Source organism: Tricharina praecox, assembly GCF_024521635.1.
Source record: "Tricharina praecox strain CBS 144465 chromosome Unknown BZA05scaffold_54, whole genome shotgun sequence".
Lineage (NCBI taxonomy): Eukaryota > Fungi > Ascomycota > Pezizomycetes > Pezizales > Pyronemataceae > Tricharina > Tricharina praecox.
In genome coordinates, this window is record NW_026250456.1 from 22,459 (window position 1) to 42,183 (window position 19,725).

Genomic DNA, 19,725 nt, shown 5'->3' on the forward strand with positions numbered 1-19,725 from the left:
GCCGTCCCTGTCGACCTCGCCCTCGTGCTTCCTTCTACTTCGGTGTTACCGAGATCTCGCACTGATCGGATCGCCGTTCGTTGCGTCCTGCCTGCCTCTCGAGTAGCTATCCACTAATTCCACTCTACGCCCTACTCTACTTCGTGCGTGCAGCACTCTACGTCGTCGTACAGGGGCAACCGCGCTTACGCTCGAGAACGACTGAACGTGCTCCGATTGGCCGCGCCTCTTGGCTGACCGAAGCTGATCGTTACCGACCGCTCTTGGCCCGCTGTCTCGCTCTCCGGCCGGTGGTTTCCCGATTCGTGTTCTACGGGCGGATCCTACGGAATTCTGCAGCGCGCTTCCTGCAGTTTGCGGTGCCAATAGGCATCCGTCCAACCATCGCGAAGGACAGAGACATTGAAGTCACTCGATGTCGGAACACTGGCGAGCTGACTTCCACGCTACGTATGCTGTTCCAGTTTACGCAACCGCATCGGGTCGGATACACCTGCAGAAACTCCGTCGTTCATTCGTTTCCTTGATTTCGACCAAGCATATTGACATCTCTTTCGGCTTGGCTTGGACTGATGGGTGCGGTTGATCGATACATACGACTGTTCGGGTCGAGTCCTGCAGTTTTTATATACCAAGGCGAGCACGGGTATTATGTTTGCGCTACTATTCGCCGCCGCGTTGGCGTGATATATTACTCCCCCGCAATATCGCAATTTCGGCAGTGATGCGAATCCGATCCCAGATCTAGGAACGAAAAAACCAGCCCCACAGGTCCTGATGGCCAGCTTCTTCTCCTCCCCTGCTTCACTGGGTGCCCTGGACGGATCTGCCGGTGCTCTAGAAAAGGCGTCATCGCGATCCTTTGCTTTCGTTTCTGTACGAAGCTCGTGTTTGTTGTGTCCGAGACACTTTCAGCTGGAGTGGACAGATTCGAATTCTATGGATGGTTCTGTGGGCCGTCGCGATTGGCCGTACTCTACAGGCACGGCAGCTTGTTGGTCAATCGCGCACGGATTTCTAACTCGTTCTGCATCCGGGTCCGTGCAGATCAGCTGGAAGCATCGACTCGATGGGGGGTGCTGGCTACATAGAGGCGACGAGCGGGAGGCTGTCCAAACGTCAACGTTTCGTGATCGACACCTAAATCCCCCAGTGTGGACTTTAGACCGGCCGTTGGCGTCGAAACGAGATGTATGCCCGAGAACTGTTCTCCTCGGTTCCATTTTTCGGCACAAAGCCGACTTTCCATTGTTCTGGGTGCATGTGGTGGTGTCTAATGGACATCAAACTCCCAAGTTATACTCCCCGGAGTGGACCTCGACCATCACTGACCGAGGGAGGTTCCACAGCTTTCCTGACAATGACAGCGGCTACGCCAATCAATCATACATACTCATTCTGATTTCCTGCCTGTGCTGGCCAGCTAAAGGCAATCAAATCGACGGAGGAGCTACGGGTAGCTCTATCCAAGTACAAGTTCCCGGACCAAGCTAAACTTCCTTCCCAGCGTATATAACGCCCGCTATGGTTGTCCCGAAGCTGGCTTGCTGACTGACGATTGTTTTTTCTTTTCTTTTTCGGGTTTCGTTTCCAACTGACTGACTGACTGACTGACTGACGGCGGTCTGCGAGGATCATGGTAAATTACGCTCCGTTTTCGGCACCCAAGTCCGTGCAGCTGGAAAGCTTCACGGTTCGGCCATCGTATTCGGCTCCAGCTTCCAGCAGACCAGAAATCTTCCATCATTCTACGCATCCAACTTTCTGGAAGGGGTGGATCATCGTGCAGCTGTCCAAGTTAAATCGAGTCGATGGATGGTTCCAAGTTGGTTCCAAGTTCGATGCTCAACGAAATCGGCCGGTACGTCGACTTCTATGTTCTGGGCTGCGGGCACAACGTCGAGCTCTTTGAAAGCGAGGAGTGACGAGTGAAGGAAATCGCAGTCGCAGCTCGTGTTTCGACTGTCCAATGTGTGGGGCATGTGTTTGCGGATCATGTGGCTTTGCAGTCTGGGGGGGTTCTGGAGTCTGGACAGGTACGTTAATCAACTCGGCCATACATGCGGCCCGAAATCACTCATATCGGCAGTTTTACAGTACCTCCGAAGCACAATGAAGTCTCAGGCATAACAATCACGATACCCTTGGGGTTGATTGTAGTATCCTCTCAGCTATAAGAGCCAGCGACAGGACTTCTTTTACTGTCAGCATCAGACTGCTTTACTTCTCTGTGCCACTATTAATGGCTTCCCAGAATACCGTGCAGCGGCATAAGCGACGTCGAAAAACTTCGACCACCACACAAAACGGCCTATCCTCTCTACATGCAGAAATAATCCTGATCGTGTTGGTATGTTTAATAACTCTCTTGAATACTTTGTTTGGATCTGACGGGTACACTCAGAGCAACCTTTCTCGTTCCGATTTCTACAATCTCTGCCTCGTATCCAAACTTTTTCACACGTACACAACCCCCTACTTGTACAGATCCGTGGACATCGTGCTCAGTGGGTCTTCATGGGATGCGAAGGAACATGTTTACAACAGCCTTTCTCTAGAAAATAACCGAGGGTTGAGATTTATCACGAACTTTCGGTTCCTGCCCCACCAGTTCGTCATAAGAGGAGGGTTCTGGGTCGTCTTGGCCCCGATGCGGCAAAGGATGTACAGCGGCTCATGGGAGTACTGCTATCAAAGGTCGGCCCAAATGTATTGCAACGGTTTGAATGGTACCTCCCTAGTCTGCCGCTCCCCGAGGTCCGAAAGTTGCTCCATCAGGAAGCCCTCACGAAAGTTTCCTGGAGCATCTCTGGACGTCTCTGTCACAATCTGGAGGTACCGCAGTTCTTATTTAGTGTGGACGGCCGTGCATCGCCTTTGGCCAGTGTCACGATCATCTCCATAGCGGCGTCCAACATTGACCATATCCGCGCGTGGCTTGTCGCAGTGCCCAGCACTCAAGGTCCTACGACTAGAATGGAACCCACGCATTCGCTACCAGTTCTTGGAGCGTGTTCCGAGGGGGTGCTTTTGGACCGAAATTGGCCTCCACAATTTCCCGCGCCTCACAACGCTCAAACTGAAGTGGACGAACGTAACCTATCTCCACCGTCTGCCTGTAGTCGACCGCCTCACCTCGCTAGTCATCGACCGCTGCCAGGGCCTGGGGCCCTTCCTCAACGGCTGGCGCCGCAAATCCACCCCGTCCCCCATCCGCCTCCGCAAGCTCTGGATCCACACTAACGACCCTCTCTTTCCGGCACATCCACGACTTCCTCCACGCCTTCACAGGCCTGCACGAGCTCGCCCTCTACAGCGGATACACACCCGCACCGGCTGACCTACGTCTCGACCGGGATCCGTGCTCACCGGGGCACACTATCCCTCCTTGCGCTGGACACACTCTCCGACCGCTTCGGCTCTCGCTTCGCCGCCTCGCACGTGCCCATGGTTTTTGGAAGAAACCGCCCTCCTCGCGACCGACCTGCAGCACTACCCGCATCTCCGCGCCCTCGCGCTCCCCGCGGACCTCGGCGCCCTGCCAGACCTCACAATCGCCGCCCTTGCCGGCCGCGTCCAATGTTTCCAGATCCACCTGCGCGCCGCTCGGGCGCTCCAGCCGCTGGCGCAGGCGATCGCCAACGCCGTCGCGCGCGGGTTCGCGGGCGGCGAGATCGATGGCGATATCGCTACTGATCTGGACGATAAGCCGGCGTTCGCACAAGTCCGCTGTGCGCTCGCTGCCGGATCTCGCGCGCATAGAGAATGAGCGCAATAGGCTGCAGGCGAGGCAGTCGACCGAGCCGAAGACGCTTGGGATGGTGCCGAGGCTGAGGTATCTTTCGCTGTTTACCGGGGCGCTGAAGGAGTGGGTCGTTGTCTTTGAGGTCGAGAGGTGGGCACCGTTTCCGCCTGTTGTAAGGAAGGTGCGGAGGAGGGAGGTTGGGAAGCTGGAGATGGTGTTTAAGGTCTTGAGGGAGAACTTGGTTTGATGGGTAGTGTAGTTGGCGGACGGGGGAGTGGGAATACGTGGGAGTACGTATAGTCGGCAATTAGGTATCGTAGTATGCCATACTGATGTTATCGTGTGTTTATTCCCGGTGAGATGCGGAATTGGTAGGCCGCTCATCCAGTCCATCCTATCGACTCCAGTCCATCCAGTCGACTGCAGTCCATCCAGTCACTGCAGTCCATTCAGATCCATCCAGTCCGTCCAGTCGACTGCAGTCCGTCCAGTCGACTGCAGTCCGTCCAGTCCATCCAGTCCATCTACAAACTAGGTAGTAGACTACCGGTAATACCTAGGTGTGCGGACTTTTTTGTTTAATCAGTGATTGCTTGCGACCTAAGTAGATCATGGCAAACCTAGGTGTGCGGACGACCACCCGAATGTTTCCGGAGAACTGTCAACCCCGCGCTCGAGTCTGCAGGCGCAGGCTGTGGCTCCGGTATGGCACTAGATGATCGGTGCTGTAGGTCGAATGGTTAAACGTCTGGATAGGCTTATGTGAAATCTGGATGATCCAGTGGTCGTTGGTTATGGAGCGTCACTCGGCGGGCTTCGATAACGTTCCTGGTAATTCTTGCTTTACAGACAAGCGGATCCCAGAGGCGTCTGAGGAAGATGTAACAAGTGAGGTGCTAGGATGGGAGATCAGGGAAAGGGAAGAGATGGAAGTGGAGTTGAGGCAGGAGGAGTAGGGTGCTGAGGTTGAGGAGCCGGGGTCAATCCTACTCCGGTTTGTAATGCTCTCGAGGCGACAGATGCGCTTCTACTAGAATCTCTAAGCTAGGCTTGAATACCAGTATCTAAACCATACCATGCACTGTGATGAGTCCAGTTCCGCATATCCATAAGTGAAGTTTGGTAAGGCTGGGTATCCAAGTGCGGTCGTCAGCTGACTGTCTGTTGTTGGATTCATTGAATTGCTCTCTCAGGTACAGCAGGATATTAACTTCGGAGCCAAGCCTTCCCAGGGCAAGAATACTGCGAAGGATTAGGGTATCGTGATTCCAGTCTCAGGGCACCAGTGGTGTGCGTGCCCTCACGTAGTACTCACATCGTGGGCTACCAAGACACTCTCAGCCATAAAACCCACCGCTCATCTCCCTCCCAACTTTCTACATACTTCTCTCTTCTCACTTCACTCTACAAATCTCACTCTACACATCTCTCACTCAACATATCTTCTTAACCAACAACTCACCCCCTTCGATGGTACCTTCCAAAACCGCACACTCGACCAACCAAAACTTACGCATAATCCTGTCGCCAAGAACTGGTGGTGTGCGGTCTACTTCCCTTTCCCCTATCCCCCATCCCGAGCCGAGCTGCAATACAGACTCGGCGCCCGACCCCAGCTGGCGATCCATCGTCGACTTCATTCACCATGTCGGATTTCCCGGGCGTCTATGCACCAACAGCAACAGCAGAAATGATTCTGCTGCCCACAGAAGCAGCAGCATCAGATTATGCTGTCGGCGTTTTGAGCAGTCGGGCAGCTCTTTACCTGGCCTTGGGCAACACCGAGTTGCCCAATCCCGGAGCTGGGGGGGCCTGGGCTGAGCACCAGATGTCGACATCAACCTGTCGATGACTACTCCACAGCCCTTGCCTCCCTCGGTCCCGTTTGGACCGGGGAAGCTCTCCCCCCGGCAGTCAGAGACTGCCCGCCGATCCGAAGGCAGATATACTGCCTGAATCCGATGAAGAGGGAGGAGGAGCGACGGATGGGGTCGGCCCAAGAAGCATGCGAAGCGCCGCATGAGGCCGGCAGCCAACCACGAGGAAGACGGGATGGGGCCGATGCATAAGGAGGTGAAGGAGCACCCTATGGGGTTGGCTCAAGTTGAAGGAAGAGAGGCCAGATTGGGCTGGTCGCCGGCGCACAAGGAGGCTGCCCCGGCACGAGGTTGGGACACTAAAGACTGTCTCGATCGATTCGAATCGTCCAGAGGGATGGGACGAACCGACCGAGACAGTCTTCATTATCATAACCTCCGATTCGACGAGGGCGGTGCTAATCGCCATTACCGAGAGAGCGCCCTTCTCTCCCTTTCGGATAATGAAGAACTCAACTCGTCTAGGGCAGAGCTTTCCGACAATGAAGAACTCAACTCGTCCAGAGTGGAACTATCGGCAAATGCCGACCCCATCACAGGAAACCGATTCTGGAATCAGCTCGGGATTCAGCACTCTTCCATTGGATGACGTGGATAACCTCCCACGTACATCCAAGAAGACGATTCATCCCGACCAGAATGATGTGGATATGGAGGATACCGGGCAGATGGAGGGCTCGCAACGGTTGGAAGATTCAACGGATTCTCAAATCGCGAAGGATTCCCAGGCCTCGAAGGATTCTTAAGTCTCGACGAATTCGCAGAAAAGCGATAACACCGCAGATGGCGATTCATCGGGCGAATACACGCAACCTAGGACTAAAACCTCCGAGGAAACGGAGGGTTTGCAGGAGGCGGAGAGTATCATGGAGACAGGGGGATCAAAGGATAGAAGCGGAGGTTTGAAGGCCGGTGATGAAGAGAGCCCATGGGCTAGCGTGCAAGGAGGAGGGGAGGAGGATGAGGCCGCCCTATGTGGGCCGGTGCGCAAAAGAGAAGCCCTATGTGTCCGGTGCGCAATTAGGATTAGAAGGAGGGCCCTATGGGGCCTGCGCAAGATGTGAGGAGTTCCTAAATGTTTCTTTAGTATAAGGAGGCAGTCCTCAGATTTCGTTTTTGTTTTTGTTGTTGTTTTTGTGTTTTTTGTTTAATCATTGATTGCATGCGACCTATCTATCATGGCAATATCCCCCCCTTCACCCCCTTTCCACCCACTGGCCCAACCCGGCTTGCACCGAGCGGCCCAATGTGGCTTTCCCTGCCCTCCGCCCCAGTCTGTCCCAGAAATGTAGATACGCGGTAAAGACTGAAGTGGTGGTGGTGGTGGTGGTTGCTCAGCATATGCCCGATTCCAGCCCGGAGCACGCTCCTGAGTCCTGGTGGGCTAGGAACGTGCTGCTGAACTCTGAACTGCTATACAAACTCGTACGGGAGCTTTCATAGAAAGTGTGTGCTCAAGATATGTGCGAGTGATAGCCCGTCTACAAGCCCTCGGTAGTCGGTTCAGAATAGAGCCGTTGCCAAACCCCCTCCACCGGAGCCTGAGTACACCCGGCGGGATTGCCATGGGAGCAGCGGCGTGGACCGATATTCGGATGTGTGTGTGTGTGTGAATAGGTACTGGAAGTCCCCCTTGGGCGCTACGTACAGCGGGAAGCGGCCGAGATGCGTCGAGCGCTTCACGGATATCACTACCTATCACTCGGCATGTTGTCGTTTTTTAATGGTAGTCGAGTGGGAAGTTGTGAAGGCTGAGGGAGAGATGCATGCTAGAGAGAGATCTGAGGAGGCGAGAGGGTCGGCCGATGCTCTGGTCCAGTGGTCCCGTCGCCGAGACGGACGACTAGGAGGGCAACCATAGCTACGGGGAAGACACGGCCATGTAGCTGAAGCGCAAGTTAGGATTCCCACTACTACTAGGAATGGCACTGTAAACTCCCATTCAACCTCAACGAGTACTCCACCGGATACCGGTACACGAGAAGATGGGCTTATTTTTTATTTTATTTCGAATTCGAAGATGAGCTGAGCTGTCAAGCTGAATCCTGATACCGACCGTACGGTGCAGGTCGCGCCAGGCCAGTTAGCTGACGCAACCTTGGAACTTGGAAGCGAAGCGATTGACGAGCTGTCCTGGCTGCTCATGGGGGCGGGACGAACGCATGGATCGTGGAGCGGAACAGCAGAAGAGCAAGGAGAATGATCCTTGGCTGGCGCGAGCATCCTTTTCCAGCAGCCATGACGCTACGTCCAAAACAAATAGGTGTGGATGCGACTAGTAGTCACGTGCTTGTACTTTAGTCGCGTGGGTATTCACCCTGAGTTCCGCGTCAGTACTCTACCGTAACCACCAACAATCCCTACTAACGACCACCATCACCACATCCACCAAATGTCTTCTAGCATGATTCCCCCCCTGCCTAAAGATGCGGCCTACTGGAAGGAGCAGCTCTTCCAGGTAGAAAACCCGGTTATTTTACCAGTGGACCAATTCGACGAAGTGTGGCCGTTGGTGTGCAATGTCTACACGTTCCGGAACAAGAGTGTACAGCAGAGCGGCGCCATACAAGTCGAGCACGGGGAATGTCGTTTAAAGAAGAGCCGCAAATCATCCAGCAGTGTCCAACCCGATGGCAATCCGATCAAGCGCAGGACGAGCAGCGTCCGCGATAAAGACCAGTGTCAGGTGACGGTCAAGTTGACGCGTCAACTCATCGGGCCCCATCCTACTGTCACCCTCGAGCGCAAAACAGAACATCTCCACACTCACGACTTTGAAACTAGCTGCATGGTCAAAAAATCAAAGTTTGTGCAGGAGCTGATTGCGACGGAGGCCGAGAAGAACTGCTCCGCAGCCCAGATTTTCAATGCGTTACGCAGTGCTGGTTTGGAGGAAGGTAATGGTATTATAAAGATGTATGAGCTCCGAATTAATTAAATTAAATATAAAAAAATAACTAACATTGAAATAATCAGTAACGATATTCATAATGCCCGACGGTCAAAACGAGTCGACCCTCCGCTAAATTTCCAGCCCGGCACCGTTTTCGGAGACGATATAATACAAGCACGGAAACTACTCGCAGACGAAAAGTGGCTATACGAAGAGTTTCAGGTGGAAGACAGTGGAAATCGGAAGGAGGCGCGGTGGGGATTAGTCTTCGCCGATCCGACCAGAATACAAATCCTACACCAACGCGGATATTTTACGCAATTTGACTCCACCCATAAAGTCAACAAATGGAAGCACAATATGTTTTCCTTTCTCGTCAGGGATAAACACGGTATTTGGATCCCGGCAGCACACTGCGTCGTTGACCGGGAAGAAAGTCGAGTTATTGCCAAAGCCTTGTCTGTACTGAAGACCTGGTGTTCTGGTAAATGCCATCCGCGACTCTGACATTCCGAAAAATCCAAACTAACAATCCATACAATAGGCGGATGGCAACCACGATACCTCCTTACAGACGACAGTGCGATCCAGCAATCCGCCGTACGCCAGGCATTCCCCGAAGTTTCCCACCTCCTCTGCACGTCCCATTCCAAGCAAACTCTCCAACATCGATTCGGCGGCAGGGAAGCTTTCAAGCCCGTCTACCAAACTCTCCGGCGTGCCATGTATGTCTCGACGCGGCTGCGCTGTCACGATCTCTGCATGGAAGCGATCAGTCTCGCCCCGGACGACGAGACGAAAACCTACATCCGTACGTACTGGCTGCAAAGAATGCCCAAGTGGGCACTTTACGCTCGCCAGCACAGTCCGATGCTGCTACAGAACCCCACAACAAACGCGTGCGAAACGTGGCATCGACAGTTGGAAGCGGGGCTGGGACTCGTCAACAACGAACAGGTTGCCACAAACCACGGTAAACTTTCTATCATACATCCGCCTTCATTAGGCCTTAGACAAAAAAGCAACTAACTTCGTTTCCCCCCAGGAATCCACAGCATGATCCAGCACACGATGCAAAGTGCGCGGCAGCGCGATATACGGGCACACGAGGCGGCCATGAAGTTCAAGAACGGCACCGCGGGGCTGTCCCTGTGCACGAAGGAGTATCCTGAAATCGGCGGCTTTCCCGTCCCCATCCAGAAGCTGCTCGTGCAGGAACTCGCCGCCGTCGAGGCGCGCATCGAGCAGGGAAAAGATGCGCCGAATCCGAGCCAGTTCGATGGATCATTGCTGTGTCATTGCCGGTATGTAGTGTATTGCAGTGATCTGATCCCGCGTTTGGAAATGGATGGCTTGTCGCTAATGGATTGGATTGGATTGGATTGGATAGGTTTGCCCGTCACTATCGCCTGCCGTGCCAACATGTCTTTCATCTGGACACGGAGACGAAGGTGCTCACACCTGATGTCTGGCACCGATATGTCCACATGTTTGATGAGCTGGGAATGGCGGTCTACGAAACGATTGGATCTGTGCCTGTGGATGGTGCTGGTTCGGATGCACCAGTGCCTGATAACGGACGGACCGAGGCAATTCTAGATCTTCGTGTCATCGGAGAACAGTTACGACACATCACTTATGGTATGCAAGAGTTGATGGAGGTACACCAATGGGAGGGCCGTCAGCAGCAGCAAGTGACTCAGGCTTGGATGGACGAGGTTAGGGAAGCTGTGGCACCATTGGTAAAATCACGGCCGGAGGAAATTATAGAAAGGCATAGACCATGGGAGTTGTAAATATTATGTTTTAACTACTCCATCTATCTCCCTTGTATCCACCGTTCGCTCCTGCTCCTACGCCGCTATCTGCTCCCCGCCGAATAGACTATCAATCCTGACGGTGGTACTCCTGACGTCGGGCAGGACGAGCACCACATCGGCGTTAGCCTTGTACTCGGTTTCGCAGCTGACATTATCCGCACCGTCGGTGCACTTTATCTCCACGTTCGGAAGCGAGAGCTGTCCGGGCCGGGTGGGGACCAGGACGAGCGCGAACGTCTCGACACTGCCGTCGACACCGGCAAAGTGTGCGCGTTTGCGGCCGCTGATGAGCCACGTGTCCGGATTGTTTTGGACTTCGTAGAAGAACTCCATGGGCTTCGCGAGGGCTTCGGCGTCGGCGGTTGTGTCCCAGTGCCGCGAGTGGCGGATTATCAGTTCTGCTTGGAGCGAGACGCCGACCGTCACCATTGGCGGTGCGTAGGGTGAGGATAGTTGGCGCGAGATGCTGTCGCAGAGCAGGTTTAGCTCGACCGTGTGCATCACCTGCAGCGCCGGGACTTCGACGGGGATGAAAATGGAGCGTGTAATGGAGGTTAGGATGTCCTTCTGGTTGAGTGGGATCGTGGCGTGTTTCTACTTTCGATAAGCATCTCGTTTTCGGTGGTTAGTCGATGAGGAAGCATACCGTGAAGAACTCCTTCAACCAACTCTCCACCTTTGCCCGTTCACCGGAGCGCTGATCGATCGCTTCGAGCGCATCCTCCCATCCGTACTCCTCGTACGTGCCGATATCCACCTCTTCGAGCAGCGCTGCAGTCTCAAGCTCAGTGGGCGACCTATGTCTGAACCGCATGAAAAGCCCAGGTAGTAACCAGTGAACATATCGCTCGAAACCGGCATCCTTCAGATCCCTCTCGAAGACACTCGACACCGTCTCTCGCAGCTCTAATCCAACCGTCAGACTCCATCAACATCATCCGCCGAAGCCGGAAGCAACAAACCTTCGTCCATATTGGTGTACTCGATAACGAGCGCCAGACTCTCCGGCGGACTAGTAACATCCATCTTCCTCATGATCTTATAAGTAAAGTTCGCCGGCTGCTTCGCGAAAACCGTCATGCTCCCCTCGGTACCCACACCGCCCTCGGCATAGAACGTCTTGCTCTCGTGCAAGCCGACGGTAAAGACCCTGAGCGGAACCTCTGCGGCAGCAGTCGAAACCTGGAACTTGGAATAAAGCGCTTTCTCTTTGAAGATGTCCTGCACGTTTACGGCCAGCGGCAATGCCACGAGCACGTTCAGTGTCTCGATGAAGAGGAAGCCACCCTTCTCGGTGGTATAATCCACCTCGAGGCGAACCATCAGCTCCGTCAGCTCGTTGTCCGAGTTGTACGGGAGCCTCACACGGATCTCGCTCTCTGCCGGAAACTCCTTGAGACACAGAGTTCCTGGCTTCTCGGGGTTGACCACCACCACATCCGTCCCGCTAACGACCTCGAGAGATCCAGTGATGAGTCTGAGTCCCGCAGTCGCAGAGCGGATACGAAGCTCTCCCTTCTCAATGGTATTCTTCCCTGACGAAACCTTAATCTCTACCATCCGCATCTTCTCCAGGTGGATATCTTTCGGCATCTCCAGTTTTCCCGTCAATCCCCTCGGCGCGGGAAAGAAGCTCAGCTTCGTTTTCTTCGCAGCCGCAATCGCTGTGCCGGCACTCGAAACCAATCCCAGAGGAGTATCGGGCATCGTTCGAGCCATAAACTCGTGCACAAACTTGAGTTTTCCGGCAGTAATGGTGAGCTGCTCCACGATGTACCTGCCCGGTATCGTCTGGTTGGTAGAAACAGTGCTCTTAACGATCCCCCTCCTCATTTCAATCGGGCCCGAGGATTCAAGCGTCAACTCACGGCCTTGTAGCGGCGGCGCGGAGACGACTCTGACGGTAATCTTGTCGATGGTCAACGGATCGGTGAGTAGATATCTCATCCGCACACCGACCTCGAACCCATCTTGATCTACCGAATGGCGCGGATACGGGTCGACGGAGACGTCGCTCCAGAAGTGCATTATGGGATTGACTATCTCCCTCGGAATATCTGTAGAGAGTGCCATGACCTCCGATACATATCCCCGCACGTCGACGTGTGAAGTATTCAGCCTTCCCAGCGGCGACTGTGTCGGCGGTGTCTCAACGTCCTTTCCGGCGAGTCTTCCCACGCGGGCTCTTTCCGCGGCGGCCGACTTCTTGAGGAGCTTGAGGAGAACATTGGTGTGCTCTTCTGGCTTTTGCATCTCCTTAAGACACTTGGCATACATCCCCAACAGCGTCGTCTCGATGAGGCCCCAGCCTTGCTCCTCATAGAAGTCCGTCATGCGCTTCAGGTGCACCGCGGCGGTCTCGTACTCCTTCAGGTGGCTGCAGAGATGTCAGCAAATGTGCGAATATACGAGAATCGGGTGCTATAGCACACAATTTCAAGGCTGCCAGATCCGACTCCACCCTCTCGGCACTCTTGTACCGTTTTGCGAGGCCGTAGTATCTCATGGCCTTCTCGCTGAGCTCCGCAAACCGTGAGTAGAACCCCCCGTCGTCCTCGGCCGCCGCCTTCAGATCCTTGTTCCGAACACCCTCGGGCACCCAGGCCGCCGGCTTCCCCTCGTTCTTCGTTGCGTCATCGTCACCATCCAGATTCACCTCTTCCATCTCCCCCGAACCATCGCCAACATTGAACCACCCCTCGCGTCCCACCCATCCTCGCCTGGCTCCTATGCCTTCGAGGACTGTTCTAGCAAGAACAATGAGCTCAGCACGAGCAGCCACAACCTCCTCAAGGCCCGTAATACCCCCCTTCATCGCTTGCGCAAAGGCGGGAGTCTTTAGCGACAAGCTGCTGGATCGCTGCGGCAAGAGCCCCTTATCCGAGCCCTCTTCCAATCCCTCCGGGATTGCCGAGGAGGTAGTCTGTTGGAGCAGCTGTGAACATACCGCGTAGGTCCACGATGCGATCAGGTTGTCGATTATTGCGCTAAGTTCCTCGGATGAGGTGATCTCGTCCTTGTGCTTCTTCTCCGAGCCTTGGAGTGAGTCTTGGTGGGGCGCTGTGAGATCCGCCCGGAGAACCCGAGCAACGGTGGTGATGAAGTCGACTCCGCGCCTGCAAATCTCGGCAAGACGAGTCAGATCATCCCCCTCCTCCGAGGCGGATTCCTGCGAGGAATCACCGTTCCGCTTTCCCAATCGTAGCAGCAATGTCGCCTGTCGTGCAAACAGGTAACACCTAAAATCAAAGACCGAGATCTCGTTGCTCAGGATAAGCTCCCGGTACGGTTTCTTATCCGAGGCGATTGGATGTCCCTCCTCGATCTCATCCACCGCCTCCCCTTCTCCCGTCTTCCTCGCCTTCAAACATTTCCTCGCCTCCTCGATCCAGTAGAGCCCCTCCTTGGTCCACCCGATGAAACTACCACCGATGACCTCCCCCTTTTCCTGCTCCCTGACAATCGCCTCCAGCCCAAACCCCAACTCGTCATACAACACCAAGGCGTCCTCGACGAGTCCCACGCTCTCGAACGCACGCGCCAGGCCCTCCTTCAGCACGAAAAACGTACAAAAGTTCCACCCGGGCAAACTCCTCTGGGAGTCCCTTTCCCTGACATCCTCCTCATACTGCGTGACCCTCGCATCGAAGCTGGCCAAGATCTGCGTCTTAAGCTTTGCCACCAGGTCCAGCCACGCGGTATCGACCTCTGCGGGGGTCTCGGGCGTGGTGGTCGCCGCCGTCGACGCCACCGGCGGGCTGAGCGTCTGCAGATCCGGATGGGACGGGGCGATGCGGATCTGCGCGACCCGGTCGATCTTCGCATTCGACCCATTGAAGTCGGAGCGGATCTTGTCCAGCAGTGTCTGCGAGCCCTTCATCCACCTCGACGTCCCCGTAACGTTCGACGCGGACGAGCTCGACCGCGGCTGCTGCGCGGCGGGCGTGCCCGGGAGAACCACATGCAGGATTAGCCACTCGTGGGCGTCGTGGTTGTCGGCGCCGTCGACGGTGGCGTGCGTGGATACCCACTCGCGCAGCAGCTTGCGCTGCGTGTTCTTGTAGCTCTCGTTGTCGTCGCATCGCAGGATGTACACCTTCAGGTAGGGCGTGTTGCGTAGTCCCGGGATCTGGTGGCGACGCTCCTTCCGTGGGCCGGCGCGGCTGCGCGATGCGGAGCGCGCGATGTTGCTGGGTCCTTCATTGGAGCGGGTGGAGTCGGTGGATTTGACGCGGGTTAGTTCAGCGGAGGTTTGGAAGGCCGGCGAGGTGAGGTTGGTTGGAGACGGGGAGTATGGAAGGAGGTCAACGTGGAGCGAGGTAATGGATCGGACGGGACGCGCAGGGGATTTCCAGTGGAGGTTTCGAAGGGGGAGGCGCGTTCGGAGATCCGGGGCAATGAGTGGGAAGAGCGCTGCGGGGTCCCAGTAGCTGTGGATAGGTCAGACGAAAGGCTGTGGATGGCCGGGCAGGAGTCTATACGTTACGGCGACCTTGGAGGTAGAGCTGGGTTCCATTGAGTGTGTTGGGATGGAGGAGAGCTTCGTTCTGATGGATGCTCAAAGGGGTATCAATTGTTTCGTACGCATAGAAAAACAGACAGGCAGATCGTCAGGTGGAGCTACAGTTAGCATCAAGGGACTGAAGATGCACAGCTACTTCACGCCTGGCTACTTCCATCTTCGAGGTTGCTCACTTGTTACGTACAAGCCCCACTAAGCAAGCATGCAGGCCCAGAGCCGCAACGCCATCACCAGGTAGGAATCAATTCTCGGGACCGTCACCATTTTAAAGAAATTAGATTTTTAAGGCGTCAATCACCGAATTAAGGACCAGAGATCACATAGTAGGGGGTCATAATCGTAATTTTCCTTATTCCTATCATAGCACACCAATCCCCTTCATTCCGCCAGGTCATAATCATGTCAACAGCATCAAAGCCAACAAAAGAAAGAGACAAAAAGACGCACACATCAAAGAAGTAGGGTAGAAGTACAAATCTCCGTCCTTCAAGGCAAACCAGAAGCCAGCAGATCAGAACTCGGAGAGAAAGCCACGCATAGATCGCCCCCAAAGACAAAGAGAATCAATAGTACAGACCGTTTCCAAAACCACAAAGCACAGCACACGCAGTTGACAGGGGGTATCCTACGCTGAAAACAAACACAAAATTGAAAAAGCGAAAGAAAAAGGGGAAAAAAGAGAAGGGCGCAATCATTGTGATCGAAACCTAAAGTATACATTTCCTCCAGATGACGATCGACACACCTATTGCTGCGGGACCGGAGGGATGGGTGGCACCACATCGTCGTTGTCCAATCCTCGCCTCTTCTTCCGGTCCGGCTTGTTTGTCTCCGCACCGGTGACGCCGCCGCCCATGACTGCGTTCGATATCGCGTTGCTGACCTTTCTAACGCTAGCACCACTGATCTTCCGCAGTCCGGTCAATCCAGGGCTCTTGCTCCGGCCAACCACTCCGGGGCTCTTGCTACGTCCAGTGCCGCGTCGCCTATTCACAACCAGTGATGTCGGCTCCTGCGGTGGCTCGGTGACGGACGAGTTCAGCACTGGCGAAAGCGGAATCTGGGAAAAGCCTTCGTCCATCTCTGTGTCTTCGTCGACGGTTCCGGGACTCATGACACCGGGCGCGAACCGATTGTCGGCTGGGCTGGGCTCGGGAGAGTCCGGGAGCATCTGGTTCGGGTGCCTGGTGACGATCTTCTGTGCTGGGGTCTCAGATAACATTGTCTGTGATCTGGCTCCTTTCTTCGTGTAGGGTACCGGCGGCGGAGGCATTCCGTTGCTGTTCTTGTCTTGACTCGCCCGGGAAACAGGAGTAGGGTGCGGGGGCGCTGGTGGAGACATCTGGCTGGGAAGTTCGGGCATGGGAGGGATGGCACCGCGAGCGGTCTCTTCCAATTCCCGGCGAACCTTCTCCAGCTGTTCCTCAAGGTTGGAGACCTTCTTCTGCAGACGCTCCGCTTTCTTTAGCTCACGCTTAGTGAGGGGCTTCACGGGTCCGCCATTGCTACCGGCGGTCATGGTGGAGGCAATGGAAGTGGTGGAGATTGAGCCTGCGAAAACTTTAATCGACGTCCGGCTGACGATGTCGAGGGCGTTCTTCGGTTTCGTTTCGGTTTGGCCGTGGGAAGGGGCAATGGCCGTGTCTTCATACTTGACACTCATCGGTTCCTCTTCCGGCTCATCAACCTCGGTTTCATCACCATCGTCCTCGTCCTCGTCCGGTGGAAAGTACTCGTCCATATCACTTCCAATGCTCGCAATCTCCGCCCGCTTCCTCTTCCTCGCACTGCCGCCGAACATGTTGCCTTGGTCCGAGAAACTCGCCGCAAAGTCGTCATCCATGCTAGTAGCCCCCCCAACATCATCCGGATGCCTGACCAATGTCCCCTTGAACTCCCCGCGCGCCTTCATCTCAAAGTACAGCTGCTCGGCCTCCTTCTTCTGCTTCTTCATCTCCTCCTTCTTCCTCTCGCGCTCATCGTGCAGCGCCTTCTGTCGCGCATACGCCGCCTTGGCCTCCTCCACGATCGAGAACGGATTGAACTTGAAAAGGCTTCCCAGACCAAACGTGAACCGCTTCTTCTTCCCCTCCCTATCAGAGCCCAGCGACAAGCCAGACGAGGAGCTAACATTCCCCTCCTCCTCACTGGCACTGCCATTGCCACCGGCGACCTCCTCCTTAGCCGGCAGCACAGGTCCAATGATCTCTCTCGGCGGCGGCACACTAGCGCGATCGCGCATGCTGCCCTCGATGAACCTGCTGCGCATCTCCTCCTCCTCCCTATCCTCGTCCTCCTTCTCCTTCTCGCGCCGTCTGCGCTCCCGCTCCTCTTCGTTCTCGCGCCGAATCGCCTCCTTGGTAAATTGTCGCCCCGTGCTCCGCGGCAACACCTCCTTCTCCACCACGCTCAATGGCGTCGTGCTCCGGTCAAATTCCATCGACGCCCCGCGTGAGCCCTGTCGCCGCTTGCGCTCGAACGATTCGCGCCCGATCCGGATTCGCTCCTGTCGCCGCCGCTCGGCTGCCATGGGGTCCTCAGTAATGGCGGCGGGCGTGGGTGTGGGCGCGACGGTGGTGGTGGTGGGCTTCGGCTTCAGCGAGAAGCTGAAGGAGTCGCGCAGGATCTGTCGTCACGCGGTCAAGATTAGCACCCACCTCTCTCTCTTTCATTCTCTCACGCACAATCTCTCTCATGGATGGGAAGGGAGGGTAGAAACCTTCTGTGGAGTATTCAATTCCGCCATTATTGCGTGTGTTTGTGCGTTTGTTTGTCGCTATGATGTTTGTGTTTGTGTTTGCGCGCGATGCGTGCGTGCGATGCGTGCGATGCGTGCGATGCGAGGTGATGTTTGGTTTCGCGGGGGAGGTCAGTGCGGTTCAGTAGAGTAGAGTACGGTGCGATGCAGTGCGCCCAAGTTGGCCCAAGTGGCCCAATCCCCCAATCCAATGAGAGCGACGCGGTTGCGGGTTGCGGGAGGGAGTGGAAGTGGCTGGGGGTCGTGTCGGGGGAGGGGGAGGTGGAAGGGGAGGGAAGCGTGTGTCGGTTGGCGCGAGGTTTTATGTAAGTAAGAGTGTCTGTCCTGTCCGACGGTAAAATTAGATGAGATGAGGTGGACTGGAGCGAAAGTCAAAACAAAACACTCTGGGAGTCTGGGATGTAGTTAGTTAGGGGACACGTGAAGGTGCGGTTGGGAGGGTAACGCGCCAGAGTAGACAGGGGACGGCGCATGGTGAATGCGCTCGTGGTCACTCGGATCTGACAGACAGAACAGCGGACAGCGGGAGGCATATCCCATACATGTTCGGGAACTTATAAAGTTTCTACATACATACAGTGCATGAAGTTGACCCAATCTCAATCTTGATCGATGCCGAGAGGTTGGTAACGAGTGATATCGAAAGCATTCTGCGAGCAGTGGATTCCGCAGAGAAGCTTGTGTAAGAGTAGAAACTCACACTTCCCTCCTCCTCCCGAAGCTTTCCTAAACATTTTACAGTGTACTAGGTAGTAAATAGTGTCCGGTGGCATGTTTGTGGCTCGAATCCTGGCCCCGGCCCCGGATAACCTCTGTAGATACTCTACATATCAGCCCTGTTTCTCATTGTCTCTGGTACCTATTGGAAATTGGCACCGAGGATGGTCGAAGTATGTACACGTAAGTGGGTCAGAGGCGAGTCATGGTAGCAAACATGACTAGGTAATCGAGACGGTGAGTCGTGTGGCTGTGGGGTTGTGTGGTTGTGTGGTTGTGTATTCCAGTCCAGCAGTCGGTGTGGATTGGATGGACTGCAGTCGACTGGATGGACTGGATGGACTGGGCAGTCGGCGCAACTGGTAATAAGGGCTGAACAGACTGCAGTCGACTTGATGATGGACTGCAGTCGACTGGATGGACTGCATGGACTGGATGGACTGGATGGACTGGATGGATTGGATGGACTGCATGGACTGGATGGACTACAATCCAACCCCGTCCAGAAAATTGGCGGACGGGACTGGATGTTGGCAGTCCGTCCCGTCCGGACGCAGTCTGGACCGGACTATGGAGAACACTGATCGCATGGAGGCAGTTCCAACTTCCAACTTCCTGCTAGAAAACCTCCACCATATTATTCAGACGACGGTGGAGTAAGAGATAGAGAGAGCTGGTATGGTACGAAAAGAGAACACGTGATGGTACGTTGAAAGAGTGATGCCCCCCGCTAGCCACATACCTAGTTCGACCCAAAAATTTCAGAAAGTGTCAGTCTGTCAGTCGACTGCAGTCCGAGACGGTAAATCTTGGGGACGGACTGAATTCAAACCGTCCTCCAATTTTATGGACTGGACTGGACTGGACTGATGCAGTCCGTCCAATCTGGACTGCCGTCCGGACTGGACTATCGGGAGCATTGCACCCACCGACAGAGACGCCACGAGAACCCGGCGGGCAGCGGCCACGAGTGCTAACCCATGATGCAGCCACGGTCCCGGGGTTATAAACTCCGAAACGGGCAGCTCAGCGCACTTTGTATCCAAACCGAACCACCACCACCACCACTACCACCACCACCATCACGACGATCAGCCGCCAGTCGCCGCAGCGCCAGGGCTACCCAGTTATGTAAACTCTACCTACATGCGCAGAGTAGTCTTGTATGTATGAAGTAGATACCTCCTACCTACATCCTACCTCTTACTTATGAACCTTCCGCGACGGTACGTCGGTACCCTCCCAGGCCCCCTCCCAGGCTCCCAACCCGGTCCCCGGTCCCCACCATTCCCGACCCGAGTCCCAGTCTCTCTCCCACCTCCGACCCCCGACCCCCGACCCCCGACCCCCACCCCCACCCAATCATAGCCGCCGGGTGACGCGCGGTGACGGC

General features: G+C 55.3%; 5 protein-coding genes across 5 annotated transcripts; 3 read left to right on the forward strand and 2 right to left on the reverse strand.

The window, feature by feature from the left end:
- The first annotated feature begins 682 nt into the window (after positions 1-682).
- BZA05DRAFT_229806 (uncharacterized protein) lies at positions 683-1,681 on the forward strand. The gene is made up of 3 exons (XM_051479797.1): positions 683-1,295; positions 1,341-1,456; positions 1,508-1,681. Exons 1-3 carry the CDS (start codon positions 778-780, stop codon positions 1,549-1,551), a joined length of 678 nt encoding a protein of 225 aa, XP_051334654.1. The 5' UTR covers positions 683-777; the 3' UTR covers positions 1,552-1,681.
- BZA05DRAFT_229813 (uncharacterized protein) lies at positions 1,524-3,108 on the forward strand. The gene is made up of 4 exons (XM_051479798.1): positions 1,524-1,861; positions 1,935-2,036; positions 2,255-2,350; positions 2,405-3,108. Exons 1-4 carry the CDS (start codon positions 1,637-1,639, stop codon positions 2,903-2,905), a joined length of 924 nt encoding a protein of 307 aa, XP_051334655.1. The 5' UTR covers positions 1,524-1,636; the 3' UTR covers positions 2,906-3,108.
- A 2,058-nt stretch (positions 3,109-5,166) lies between these two features.
- On the forward strand, positions 5,167-6,588 carry BZA05DRAFT_465549 (uncharacterized protein). Its single transcript, XM_051487767.1, has 3 exons — positions 5,167-5,575; positions 5,713-5,912; positions 5,983-6,588. Exons 1-3 carry the CDS (start codon positions 5,391-5,393, stop codon positions 6,366-6,368), a joined length of 771 nt encoding a protein of 256 aa, XP_051334656.1. The 5' UTR covers positions 5,167-5,390; the 3' UTR covers positions 6,369-6,588.
- Positions 6,589-10,307: 3,719 nt separating this feature from the next.
- BZA05DRAFT_229851 (trafficking protein particle complex subunit 10) lies at positions 10,308-15,013 on the reverse strand. The gene is made up of 5 exons (XM_051479799.1): positions 14,817-15,013; positions 12,768-14,765; positions 11,298-12,712; positions 10,982-11,241; positions 10,308-10,929 (listed from the first exon to the last, which is right to left on the reverse strand). Exons 1-5 carry the CDS (start codon positions 14,849-14,851, stop codon positions 10,369-10,371), a joined length of 4,269 nt encoding a protein of 1,422 aa, XP_051334657.1. The 5' UTR covers positions 14,852-15,013; the 3' UTR covers positions 10,308-10,368.
- A 169-nt stretch (positions 15,014-15,182) lies between these two features.
- BZA05DRAFT_477862 (uncharacterized protein) lies at positions 15,183-18,020 on the reverse strand. The gene is made up of 2 exons (XM_051488329.1): positions 17,577-18,020; positions 15,183-17,483 (listed from the first exon to the last, which is right to left on the reverse strand). Exons 1-2 carry the CDS (start codon positions 17,601-17,603, stop codon positions 15,603-15,605), a joined length of 1,908 nt encoding a protein of 635 aa, XP_051334658.1. The 5' UTR covers positions 17,604-18,020; the 3' UTR covers positions 15,183-15,602.
- Between the last annotated feature and the right edge of the window lie 1,705 nt (positions 18,021-19,725).

Excerpts from the sequence above, each read along its gene's own strand:
- BZA05DRAFT_465549 (XM_051487767.1), top strand. The coding sequence starts at position 5,391 with ATGTCGGATTTCCCGGGCGTCTATGCACCAACAGCAACAGCAGAAATG. Across the intron at positions 5,576-5,712 it reads GCCTGGGCTGAGCACCAGAT|AGGGAGGAGGAGCGACGGAT; the intron begins GTCGACATCAAC and ends AATCCGATGAAG. Across the intron at positions 5,913-5,982 it reads GGAGGCTGCCCCGGCACGAG|TCTTCATTATCATAACCTCC; the intron begins GTTGGGACACTA and ends CGACCGAGACAG.
- BZA05DRAFT_229813 (XM_051479798.1), top strand. The coding sequence starts at position 1,637 with ATGGTAAATTACGCTCCGTTTTCGGCACCCAAGTCCGTGCAGCTGGAA. Across the intron at positions 2,037-2,254 it reads GGGTTCTGGAGTCTGGACAG|AATACCGTGCAGCGGCATAA; the intron begins GTACGTTAATCA and ends ATGGCTTCCCAG. Across the intron at positions 2,351-2,404 it reads AAATAATCCTGATCGTGTTG|AGCAACCTTTCTCGTTCCGA; the intron begins GTATGTTTAATA and ends GGGTACACTCAG.
- BZA05DRAFT_229806 (XM_051479797.1), top strand. The coding sequence starts at position 778 with ATGGCCAGCTTCTTCTCCTCCCCTGCTTCACTGGGTGCCCTGGACGGA. Across the intron at positions 1,296-1,340 it reads AATGGACATCAAACTCCCAA|GTTCCACAGCTTTCCTGACA; the intron begins GTTATACTCCCC and ends TGACCGAGGGAG. Across the intron at positions 1,457-1,507 it reads AATCGACGGAGGAGCTACGG|CGTATATAACGCCCGCTATG; the intron begins GTAGCTCTATCC and ends CTTCCTTCCCAG.
- BZA05DRAFT_477862 (XM_051488329.1), bottom strand. The coding sequence starts at position 17,603 with ATGGCGGAATTGAATACTCCACAGAAG. Across the intron at positions 17,484-17,576 it reads AATTGAATACTCCACAGAAG|ATCCTGCGCGACTCCTTCAG; the intron begins GTTTCTACCCTC and ends GCGTGACGACAG.
- BZA05DRAFT_229851 (XM_051479799.1), bottom strand. The coding sequence starts at position 14,851 with ATGGAACCCAGCTCTACCTCCAAGGTCGCCGTAAC. Across the intron at positions 14,766-14,816 it reads ACCTCCAAGGTCGCCGTAAC|CTACTGGGACCCCGCAGCGC; the intron begins GTATAGACTCCT and ends ACCTATCCACAG. Across the intron at positions 12,713-12,767 it reads GATCTGGCAGCCTTGAAATT|CCACCTGAAGGAGTACGAGA; the intron begins GTGTGCTATAGC and ends ACATCTCTGCAG.